Genomic DNA, 11,937 nt, shown 5'->3' on the forward strand with positions numbered 1-11,937 from the left:
GCAATATTTTGGTCAGCGTAGAATGACAGTATATATCAGCTCGATTAATCATGGTAAAATTACTTCCCCATTTTTGAATTTGGCCATCGTACTTTGATGTGTTGAAACTCTTTGTTGGTTTCGTGTGCATGGACTACAACCTATAGATAACATTTGGCTCTGGAAAGATGGAAGCTAAGTAATCTGAACTCACTGTTGGTTGGTCCAAAAGTAGTAGTAAAATCAACAGGACAGCGACAAGAATCTGAAAAACGGGTGATTATAAGATTTGAGTACTAATAAATATTCTCATTTCTCTGTACATATCTCGATCCACTCATAAATTTAATTAAAGGGTTGGGCAAGGAAATCATCTCAAACTCTATCCATTCACTTCTCTAAAAATTCTTTTGTCACTCGAACTCGGAGCACGCACTCTGAAAATCCATTTTAATCTTCGGACGCATTAGAGATGATCACTGCACAGCCTCAAAGTTTCTTCGCACCAGTGAGGTCTCTTTTAGCCTTTGTACTTTGTTTTGCAATCAATAGAGAGAACCTCCCTACAGCATCTCCTCACTCAGTTCCATCAATCATGCATTCATCCTTAGCAAATATTTCATTTGATGGGAACCTAAGCTTTGACAACATTCAACATGTAGCTAAGGATTTTGGCAATATATACCACCTCATGCCTTCTGCAGTTTTACACCCAAAATCAGTTTTTGATATTTCGTCCGCTATAAAATATATTTTTGATATGGGCTCGACTTCAGAACTTACAGTTGCTGCACGAGGCCATGGTCACTCCCTAAAAGGTCAAGCACAGGCATACCAGGGTGTTGTTATCAACATGGAATCACTAAATGTGCCGGCAATGAATATTCAGGCTGCGACATTGCCCTACATTGATGTGTCAGCTGGTGAACTTTGGATAAATATACTGCATGAGAGTCTTAAACATGGGCTAGCACCAAAATCCTGGACTGATTATCTCCATCTCACAGTCGGGGGAACGTTATCAAATGCTGGAATCAGTGGCCAAGCGTTCCGACATGGACCGCAGATCAACAACGTCCACCAACTAAAAGTGGTCACAGGTTGATTATCAAAAGTTCCGACACTATCGAGCTGATTTGAGCTTGAGTAGAACCTTACTGCAGGAGCTCAACTCGAAAAGCATTTTTATACTTAAGCTCGACTTCTGAGTATTTTCCCTTTATCCCGCAATCTAATGGAAATATGGTTAAAACTTAAAAGTTTGTTTTGACATGTATGTAATGCATGCCTAGGGACATCATATGTTAAGAAGAAAAGAACAATTGGCCTTCATATAAAAAAAATATTTGCCAGATATCATTTGGAAAAGTAAATGCCTCAAAACAATCAAACAACAGATGGGAATAATCTTAGTCTTACTGTGCAGGTAGAGGAGAAATTGTCACTTGTTCAGAGGAGCATAACGCTGATCTCTTCCATGCAGTTCTTGGAGGATTAGGACAGTTTGGGATCATCACCGAGGCAAGAATTGCCTTAGAGCGAGCCCCCAAAAAGGTCAATAGATTTTTAACATATTACAAAAGCTAATGTCACAGCACCAGACATGAGACATCCATGTGCGAGTTGTGACGACAACTGGTTTTCACAGGTTAAATGGATCAGAGCACTTTATTCAGACATTTCAACATTCACCAAAGATCAGGAGAAGCTAATATCTTCAAATGATTCTTTTGATTACATAGAAGGGTTCGCCATTATTAATAGAACTGGTTTATTAAATTCTTGGAGAGCATCTTTTAAACCAAAAGACCCTGTTGGAGCAAACCACTTCATCTCTGAAGGAAGGATTCTGTTTTGTCTGGAAGTCGCGAAATACTTCGATCCCCAAGAATACAAACACATTGATAAAGTGAGACTTCGAATATCTACATAATGTCTTCAACTGCTGCACTTACGAACATTTTCACCTCTGTTTCTGGTCATGCAGGACATTGATACCCTCTTAACAAAATTGAGTTACATCGAGTCCACTGTGTTCATGTCAGAAGTCGCTTATCTGGATTTTTTGGACCGAGTGCATCTATCTGAGATGAAGCTTAGAGAAAAAGGGTTGTGGGAGGTGTCGCATCCATGGCTGAATCTTTTTGTTCCGAGAAGCAGGATTCATGAGTTTTCTGAGGAAGTTTTTGGTGACATTGTCAGAGATACCAGCAATGGTCCTGTCCTTATTTATCCCATGAACAAGTCGAGGTACTTAATCTCGTGAACATAACTCTCTTTTAATGCATTTTTCCTAAGATAATCTGATTCAATCTCTTTCTTATATCCCAGATGGAAAAATAGAACGTCCCTGATAACGCCCGAGGAGGAGGTTTTCTACATAGTTGCCTTCCTATTTTCAGCAATGTCATCTTCCACAGGAAAGAATGGCCTCGAACCCATTTTAGCCCAACATAACAAAATACTACAATTTTGTCAAAGGCGTCGTCTCGGGATCAAACAGTACTTGCCCCATTATTACACTCAAGAAGATTGGAAGACTCACTTTGGGACTCACTGGGAACTTTTCAGCAGGAGGAAAAGAACCTATGATCCCCTGGCAATTCTAGCCCCTGGACAAAATATCTTCCAAAGGGCAAATTCTTACGTACGACACTGGTTTTCGACTTGAAACGTCATACAGCAAATACAACTCTAAGGTAAGTGGATAAGGCCTCTTGAATGTTGAAGACGTTTGAAATTAAAGTCTCAGATATATATAGCAACAGATTCACTTTACTACTAACTATGTAGCTCTTACCATGTGATCGCAGATATAGAGCACCAAGTCCAATTTTCCGATAATTGAGAAACTGATCACCATCATTCACGAGGACAGAGAATTTTTATTCAACTTTGAATCTCAATGCAGATAAGTATCAAAATACGACGAAAATCACTCTATACTCTAGTAATACCATTCTAGCTACAAGCTCAATCAATCCACCCTTATGCAAAACTAATTAAACAAAATCATTCTGCATGATTCTTACATAAATCTTCCAAAACTGTACCACAAATAATAGAAGAAAAGTGACATTAAATTCAGAGATTTCACAAAAAGTGGGCCAGAGCATAAACACACAAATAGACATGGACAGCGTAAGAAAAAATTTTGCACCAATGAAAGATTACAAATATACACAGACAGCGTAAGAAAAAGCTTGGCACCAATGAAAGATTACTAACAGAACAGTTTCAAAGCCCATTCCGGGGATGGTGAGATGTCATGAAGAGTTGTGATTCAGAAGAAAATCTCGGTCTGCCATCCTCTCTTCATCAGGCAAAGGCAGTTAATTTGCACAAATATTCCCCATGCCCACTATCGAATATCGAATATTATGAAACATATCAAAATTGTATATTTATCGTATATCACAGTACAGAATAACTTTATTTAAATCAACAAAATACACTTTATGTCTGAACATATTTCAAAACTAAAATGAAAGGGAAAAAAATCCTTAAAGCAAGATATTTTGAAAGAGAATTTGTATTCTAAAACCTCGGCTATGGCGTAGTAATATTTTATCCAACATTTTATTTTTTTCTTCTTTTTTTCATGTATTGTTAAATAAAGTAGATGGTTAAAAGCATAATATTATTAATTGGTGTGTTTACAATAAATTAATGTGTAATTCTATAGACTGAAAATGTCATTAATTAATTTGATAGCTAATAATCTATTATTCAATTGGCAAGCCAACAACTATATAGTTTAAAATTTTATTCAATCTGATTTAGAGACGGCTTGTAATCTCTAAAAAATGATTATTAATTCTTTTTAACAAATTTGTGAAGAAAAATCCATAAACATTGTTTTAGAAGTTGCAAATAATAAACTACTCTATTAACATATTACATCGATTGAAATATATCACACACACATATATATATATATATAGTCTTTAAAAAATTATTTATTGTGTACGAGTTACTCTGAAAAACAAAAAAAAAATCCTTGTTTTAATTTTTTGAAATAATGAACAACTGATTCTAATTTCCTTTTTTACCCTCCCCAAAACCAGTCACCACAAGTTCAGTAGCCTACAACAAACCTGAAACAAGAACAGAAGGGGAAAAAGAAAAATAGAATTTGGAAAAAAAAATTCAGAAGTAGAAGCAGACTGTAGCAGTTGGCGCACGTTAAAACACAGCAACCCACCGGCTCATTTTAGCACGCACCCATGAACAACTGTACCTGTGTCCACGCTCCCCTCTACTTCTTCTTTTCTCTCAAGTCTCGCTCTATTTTCTCAGTAGGGTTAGGGTTGTCTTCGTATTCTCTCGATAATACGCCATATTCTCTCCGCACCAATAATTTGTCTTGGTTAAAATTTTCTCCCCAAATGCCCATCACAGGCTTGGGGTTTTGGCGCCGTATTGCGAGGACCAGAGCACATGGACTCCAAGACGAAGTATACATATGCGAATCTCTTTAGTCTCGAGGTAATTTTTCATGTTTGTGTTTAATCTTCTGAGATTTTTTTTATCGCAATTGTGGCATGTGAGTCCTGCTGGGTGAATGCAGATGGGGTTCAGATTAATTTATCTGAATTTTGTTGCATGGTTACTTTTGTGTTTTACTTTGATGCGGTTTGTTGTCATATGGACTGTTGCATCTTAATATGTTGTATTTTTTATTCAAAATTGAGTAAGATTTTTTTTTTTTTGTGTGTGAATTGTGTGTTTGGTAGCCTTTGATGGACTTTCAACTGCCAAAACAAGACGAGGATTCTGATTGTTTTGAAAGCAGTAGTCAGGATGAGAGCAAAGGTAACCAAGGTAAGCACTTTTCTGTAGTAAGACATTTTCTTTGTTGGTTAATATATTTTTTTATGTCCAAATTTGTTATCCTTTGTGAATTAAAAGCAAAAAATTGAAAGAGAGCTTTTCCATGTCTCGTCCACGATTTAGTATGTATGTGAACTTGCATGAAGAATGATGGTTCTTCAGTTATTTCGAAGAAAATGGGAATTTGAATTCTTGGATTGGGCAAATCAGTGGCATTTAGTGATTGTCATTTTCTTTCTCCATATTCTCAGGCAAAGCAATAGGAGGCCATACTAATGGTATGATGTCAGATAGGAGATTGAGGAAGAAGAAGAGGCTGAGTGTGTATGGTAGTGAAGATGAAGAAGCTAGTAATTATAGTCCCTCTGTCTCAGAAGAACGGTATCGAACAATGCTAGGAGATCATATTCAAAAGTACAAGAGGAGAGTGAATAACTCTTCTCAAAGTCCAGCGTCTGCTAAAACTGGGACACCAGTAATGAAAAGTGGTCTCAGGCTAAAAGATCAGAAAATAACTGTTGATAGCGGAGTAGGGTTACATAAGCGTGAACAAGCTTCAAATTTTCTCAATATCGGTTCCCAAAAGTTGGGAAATTATTTAGAATCCGATATTGGACCGCAATATGGTGCTGCCAGGTTTGCTCGGTTCCTTTTATTCAATGATTCTCAGTCAATTACCTTTTATCAATTACAAGCATAAGTTAATACTATCCGATCTCTAGAATTTATTTGTTCTAACATGATTGGATGTCCCAACTCCCAGTAATAAAAAAATGCATCTTATGTTTGATCGAATTATATTTGTTTATTGATAATACGCTAACATTTGAATTTTATTGGCTCAAATGACAATGTTAGTGTGAACTGATATGATTTAAACTATTTTTTATAGCTATTTGTTTAAGTTCCGGGTATTCTGTGATGATTGGTTGGTCATTCAGTGAGATGTTTAGACCCTTTGACTTTGGTTGGGCTGGTAATTCAAACTTTGACCATGTCGGCTGAGTAGCATTATGCTACTATTATAGTGCATAATGAGGCTGTGTCATGTGGGTCAGAATTATACTGTCAATCTACTGCACATCTCACTCGCAGGCCCATTAAATCAAGGCATATGCAAGCAAAATTCTACAGGCTGAGAGCCCTCACAGCCCAGGCACAACGACGCAATTATCAGGGGAAAAAGCAAAGAGCGGAGAAGCTTCAAGTCACTCTGTGATAGGATTATAAAATGCTAGAAGATATGTGTATGCTTCTTAATCAAATCAAAAATTGTAAAAAGAAGTTAACTAGGTTCTTTTCCGGTGTTTGGATATTGGTATTTGCATGAAGAAGATAAAAGCTTAATTCATATCAGGTGTGAATGCATGATAGGTATAATCATTTATCGGAGTGTTGATAGTTTGCAATGATGAGAAGTTCTTTTTAAACAAAAGAAGTTTAAAATAAATGATTTATCTCTGTATAATATTTTTCAGTACCTGCAAGGTAGAAGTGAAGTATTATATTTGAAATGTTGTAACCACTAACCATTGATCAAAGAGCTGAAATGTTGTAACCACCAACTCTCATATTTAATGTAAAAACGATCATGGGATGAATCGAATGGATCATTCTGAATCCGTATCAAATTCAAGTATGATATGAAATCTACAAGTTGACTTTCTTTTACCCTAACATTGCGACCAGTAATTGTAGTGGGCTGCTGTTTGATCAGGAGAAGAGGAACATCCACCTCCTCACACGTAGCCCAAATCTTATATTGTAGTAGTACAACAATAAAAATATCATATTTTAATGATATTAACTTGAACAAAGCAGTCATGCAGCTAAATACGTATTATCATCTAAATCATATAACATGTAATTTCAGCCTCTTAACATGTCATCTGTCAGTCCAACGCTAGAGAGACTAGTAATCTTTAGCTATAGCAGATACGATGATAAAGGTTACTTGTGTCTAGAGAAAATTCGAATTTTTTTATTACAGATAACAATAACAATTAACTCCAACTTAATTCCTAACTTATTCGAACATTTACACATTGGCTACAATTACTTGACACTATTGATATGAGCAACGAATGAATCGAGCTCGAGTCGAGAAACACCACCTTCCTCGGTCGACTGTCGCATGGCATCACCCAACTTCTCAGCTCTCTTCCTTATCTCTCCCCCATCTTCTGATGCCATCAATGTCTTCACGACATCCGCAATAGCCGAAGCCCTCACCACTTCTCCACTTGGATCCCATTCCCTCACAACAATCCCCACTTTCAATATCTCGGTTATGAGGAAAGCATTTCTTGGTTGGTCCGAGTGCATTGGCCATGCTGCTATTGGCACACCCATTGTAACGCTTTCAATGCACGAATTCCACCCGCAGTGGCTCATGAACCCGCCTGTTGCCCGATGAGCAAGAATTTCTGGCTGTGGCACCCAATCTCGCACCACAATTCCAGCCCCGCCCACCCTCTCTTCAAACCCTTTTGGCAATTCTGCTCGCCTCATTTCTCCAGCAAATATGTCTCCTTTATCCGCATCTCTTAGAACCCAGATAAACTTCTGTCCGCTTTGTTCTAATCCCAACGCCATCTCTTTTATCTCTTCATCCGAAAGAGAAGTTGTAGTCCCAAAGGATATATAGATGACAGAATTCGACTCTTGTTGATCAAGCCACTGTAAACATTTTGGTGGGCTGTCACTTGAAGGTAATTTGGGTGGTATTATTGGTCCAATGGCCCAACTTTTTCGATCACCAACAATCTCTTTATTCTCCAAAAGGTCCAAATACGGCCCTTCCATCAATCTGGAGGAGTTGTATATATCTCCAGCTCTATACTTCAAATGTTCAGATTGTCGAGCTAAAAAATCAATGGCCTCATTTGATGCACACCCTTCAAAAGGTGGCATCTCTTTCGGAAGCTCGAACGGAAACCGTTTCCCCATTCTTTCCAGGGTATGAGTTGCCTGAGTAAAGACAGAGAAACAGTTGAAAACATAGGACTCCGCATTTGGTATAGAGGCAACATCCTGGACTACTAAAGCCATCATAGGGTCGTGTATGACAACAATCCTCTTATATTTCTTGGCGAGTTCTCGTAGAAATTCAAAAATCGGTTGTCGTTGGCTCAGCGAGGCATCCCAGGCCGGTTGGAGCTGCCCAGGGAATTTGCGGGAAGAATCAGGATTCGGAGAAGGAGATTCAAAACTAGGAGTTGGGATTTCATGAAAACGGATCTTGGATAAATCCTGGGGACTTAATCCATTGACCCGAACTCTGGCCTGGCGATTGTGGACGGAAGATCCGATGTAGTATACTTGAAGTTCATCTCTGGACAGCAGGCAAGAGAGTTGCATGAGCTGATTGATATGCCCTTGAGCAGGAAATGGCACCATTATTACTGCAACTTGAGCTGATGCATCATTTTGATCGATCAAGCTTCCCATTTTCAATTGATCGATGAAGTTAGTTTTTTATATATGCCTGGAAATGAAATGAGTTGTGGGGGATGGCTGGGAACTCATATTATATATATCCATCCAATTATTGTTTGTTTCTTAATTTGATACACATGCACATACATGTGTCTCATGCATGAACCCTCCATTGAAAAAATCAATGGAAGTTATTATAATTGCAAGTATGTATGCAAACTGGATTTTTCTTCTCCTGGCGAAGCTGCAGATACCATCGTCCATGTGACCACGATGGTTTAGGAATGGCCCAGGTTATTATTATTATTATTAGGGAAAATTGTTTTGTTCACGTAATTTTTTTCATTTTGATTTTGGTTTAATGTAATTTAAATTTCATTTTGATTTTGGTTTTATGTAATTTAAATTTCAGTTTTTGTATATATCTTTCAAAATTTTGCAATTTGTATTTTTTCTTGGAACTATTGTTGTGTTACTGTACACTTCAACGTCATATCAACGTTGTAATTGTATCATACCAACGCAACATCGAAAAAATGACTAAATTATCCAAATATATGATATCATAAAAAACTAAAATCATAAAAATGCAACTACATAAAAAAAACAATGTTATTTTATTATTATTATTATTATTTCTGGTTGAAAAATTCAATTGATATTGTAATTAAACACTTGTCCGATTTTATTGATTCTCGAATTCCAAAAGTGGGTTGAGCGACATGTGTCTAGATAAGCAATTTATGGCTCCCAGAAACCTTGCATGTTACACATTTTGCAACTTAAAAATATAACATTAGAAATTTCTAAAAATTACTTTTAAAAAAAGTATTAAAAAAAATAAATTCTTACTGATTTCCTTCAAAATTCCATATATGCATATTGTTACTTGTTAGGATTGGTTGGTCTGAGTATGCTGCTATTGGCACACCCATTGTAACACTTTCAATGCACGAATTCCATCCGCAATGGCTCATGAATCCACCTGTCGCTGGATGCGCTCTCAATCTGGCACCACAATTCCAACCCCTTCCACCCTCTCTTCGAACCCTTTAATTGGTAATTCTGCTCGCCTCGCTTCTCCGGTAAAAATGTCACCTTTATCCGCATCTCTTAAGAACCCGAATAAACTTCTGTCCGCTTTGTTCTCATCATCCCATTGCCAACACTTTTATCTATTTGATACCCCCATAAGGATCCGGGTCGATTGACGACCCACCCGGACACTACCAAGAGCCCGAGCACTACATGTTTCCCAAGAATTCTTCGAACAGCCCGGTCTCCCGCGCAATCATCGCCCGAGCTCTCATATAAGTACCCGGGTAATCAATTGCCCGAGCCACCTCGAGAATTGAACCATACTCGAGTATGATTGATACAGGACGTCTAATCTGTCAGAACAACTTGGGTTTGGAGTGTCCTAGAAGTCATCAGAAGATAGGGTATGGGCAGCCGACCTACCATACTTAGTAGGTAGCACTGGAATCAAGGTACCTACCCCATTTTCTCCTATAAATAGCAGGTATCCTTCTCATTTACTGGAGCTGAAATCTTTGAACTCTCAAGCATTATACATATTTTCTCCCAAATATTGCTTGTGTTCATCTTCAACCTGCTGACTTAAGCATTGGAGTGGCCACGCCGGATACCCCTCCGGCGCCCATTCACGAGTTTCTTTCATTGTTTGCAGGTGCTATTGAAGCCATTACCTCCACTCAAATTCCCTAAAAGCTATAAATTATTGATTTGACCCGTTGGAGCTCCTTATCCGGCTCATCCATTTCAACGAAGTCACATCACTATTCATCGGAAACAGAAGTTGTTGTTCCAAATGATACGTAAATGACAGAACTTGGCTTCTGTTGATCAAACCACTGTAAACACTTCGGTGGGCTGTAACGTGAATGGAAATTGGTTGGGATTATTGGTCCAATAGCCCAATTTTTCTCTCACAGGCATTAATCTCTCTATCACCATAACGTCCAAGTAAGGTCCTATCAATCTGGAGGTGGCGTATATATCTCCAGCTCTATACTGCAAAGGCTCAGATGGTAGAGCGACCGTCGATTCCGGTTAGAAATAAATTTAACAAAGGATTAGGTCAAATTATAGTAAATAGATTATTAGTTCAAATATAAATCCCACATAGACTAATATTTTATTACTATAATTTTTATTTATTCACTTAACGTAAGCTAAAAAAAATAAATAAAAGAAAAAGATATATGAATTATTAATCTAAACTATTAAATAAAATTATTGTAATAAAAAACAACGGATTCAAATGAGATATTCAACTTCAAATAAAAAACTAAAACACACAACTATGTTGACACATGTTAAATTCAATTAATTATTTAATTCTTGACAATCACGATGAAATCCTCAATTTATTGATTAAACGATTTTTCGAGTTAATGAACCTATTTAAATCTAACAGTCCAATTATTCATAATTGAATTTAATTAGATTTAAATGCATCGAGTCTTTGTGTAATTACGGTTTTTATCTCTAATATTATTTTTAGTCAGTTTAACCATGTGTTGATTGACGTCTTTGTTGATATATTTAACCAATTCTCTTCTGATTCGTGATTAAACAACAAACATGTAAATAGGTGATCGTGCTATTAACAAGAAATATTAAGTCAACATCAATCATTTATTAAAATCAAGAAAAATAATGTATTGAAAATAAATGATTTTAGTCTAAAAAAATTTATTTCATAAAATCAAAACAAAACCATAACAGAATGTTTAAATTCATAAGAAAAAAAAATCTAAGAATTAATAAGAAAATTTTAACTTAATTGGCGTGATTACCCCTTTGAAGTTGTATTCCCCCTCGCATTTTTCCTCTAAATTTTTAAGAGAAGTTTGTTGTGTTGTCTTCCTCCAAATTCTCATTATCTTCCACTCTGCTGTTATATACGTAATGTTCTGCCTCATCCCTCTTCTCTCACCGTTTGCTCCTGTTCACCTTTTATTTTTTATCATCTTATCTTCAAAATTAAGTTTTATTACTCTTTTGATCAAATTTATAAATATTATAACCAAATAAATACAAAATAAAGTGGATATTTGGCATTGATTAATCTTATATGAAAGGGAAGAAGATTTAGCCAATTTGCAATGGTCGCCTGGAGTATTTGGCTAGACAGAAACCAGCTGGTCCATAAGAATAAAGTGAATTCACCCTATGAAGTTGTATCTCGTGCAGGTCTTTTATGGGCACAGTTTCTGGCTTGTAATTCAGTAGACTCTCCAGATACCTCTCCTCCCCCTCAAGCTTTTTCTTGGCTTGCCCCATTCTGGCTTCGTTAAGATTAGTGTTGATGCGGCAATGGTGCAGGGTTCTCTTCGAGTGAATTCATCTCCTTTGTTCAGGTCCTTCACTACGGCCGCGCAACCAACGGGCCGGGTTGCTTACTCCCATAGTTGTCCTTTGTTTACAAGATATGTTATTTTTGACACCCCAACTCAAACCAACACAAGAGAAGACCAGTTTTTATTTTTTTCTTTTCTGACACAGCTTTTTAACAGAAGAAGAAAAAAAACCCTTAAACATCATCCCTAAAATAGCAAAAGTAGTCCTCTAAATTTGTATAGTAAGCGTTTTGATCATATAAATTTGTATTTTGACTTATATGTTAGGTTGTGATTTGACTATTGATTATTTTTTGATGAA

General features: G+C 36.8%; 3 protein-coding genes across 3 annotated transcripts; 2 read left to right on the top strand and 1 right to left on the bottom strand.

Annotated features, from left to right (window-relative positions):
• Positions 1-350: 350 nt before the first annotated feature.
• On the top strand, positions 351-2,741 carry LOC140960713 (cytokinin dehydrogenase 1-like). The gene is made up of 5 exons (XM_073418958.1): positions 351-1,079; positions 1,406-1,533; positions 1,628-1,888; positions 1,967-2,229; positions 2,311-2,741. The coding sequence occupies exons 1-5, from the start codon at positions 452-454 to the stop codon at positions 2,648-2,650; spliced, it is 1,620 nt and encodes a 539-aa protein (XP_073275059.1). The 5' UTR covers positions 351-451; the 3' UTR covers positions 2,651-2,741.
• Positions 2,742-4,081: 1,340 nt separating this feature from the next.
• On the top strand, positions 4,082-6,253 carry LOC140962001 (chromatin-remodeling ATPase INO80-like). The gene is made up of 4 exons (XM_073420838.1): positions 4,082-4,467; positions 4,716-4,803; positions 5,064-5,448; positions 5,908-6,253. Exons 1-4 carry the CDS (start codon positions 4,420-4,422, stop codon positions 6,029-6,031), a joined length of 645 nt encoding a protein of 214 aa, XP_073276939.1. The 5' UTR covers positions 4,082-4,419; the 3' UTR covers positions 6,032-6,253.
• Positions 6,254-6,688: 435 nt separating this feature from the next.
• Positions 6,689-8,321, bottom strand: LOC140961984 (zeatin O-xylosyltransferase-like). The gene has a single exon (XM_073420800.1). The coding sequence runs from the start codon at positions 8,260-8,262 to the stop codon at positions 6,868-6,870; it is 1,395 nt and encodes a 464-aa protein (XP_073276901.1). The 5' UTR covers positions 8,263-8,321; the 3' UTR covers positions 6,689-6,867.
• Between the last annotated feature and the right edge of the window lie 3,616 nt (positions 8,322-11,937).

Source organism: Primulina huaijiensis, chromosome 16, assembly GCF_012295235.1.
Source record: "Primulina huaijiensis isolate GDHJ02 chromosome 16, ASM1229523v2, whole genome shotgun sequence".
In the NCBI taxonomy this organism is placed as follows: domain Eukaryota; kingdom Viridiplantae; phylum Streptophyta; class Magnoliopsida; order Lamiales; family Gesneriaceae; genus Primulina; species Primulina huaijiensis.

Bases quoted from the DNA above. Each gene is read 5' to 3' on its own strand.
- LOC140960713 (XM_073418958.1), top strand. From the start codon at position 452: ATGATCACTGCACAGCCTCAAAGTTTCTTCGCACCAGTGAGGTCTCTT. The intron at 1,534-1,627 runs GTCAATAGATTT...TGGTTTTCACAG, and splicing joins TAGAGCGAGCCCCCAAAAAG to GTTAAATGGATCAGAGCACT. The intron at 1,889-1,966 runs GTGAGACTTCGA...CTGGTCATGCAG, and splicing joins AATACAAACACATTGATAAA to GACATTGATACCCTCTTAAC.
- LOC140962001 (XM_073420838.1), top strand. From the start codon at position 4,420: ATGGACTCCAAGACGAAGTATACATATGCGAATCTCTTTAGTCTCGAG. The intron at 4,804-5,063 runs GTAAGCACTTTT...CCATATTCTCAG, and splicing joins TGAGAGCAAAGGTAACCAAG to GCAAAGCAATAGGAGGCCAT. The intron at 5,449-5,907 runs GTTTGCTCGGTT...TCTCACTCGCAG, and splicing joins CCGCAATATGGTGCTGCCAG to GCCCATTAAATCAAGGCATA.
- LOC140961984 (XM_073420800.1), bottom strand. From the start codon at position 8,262: ATGGGAAGCTTGATCGATCAAAATGATGCATCAGCTCAAGTTGCAGTA.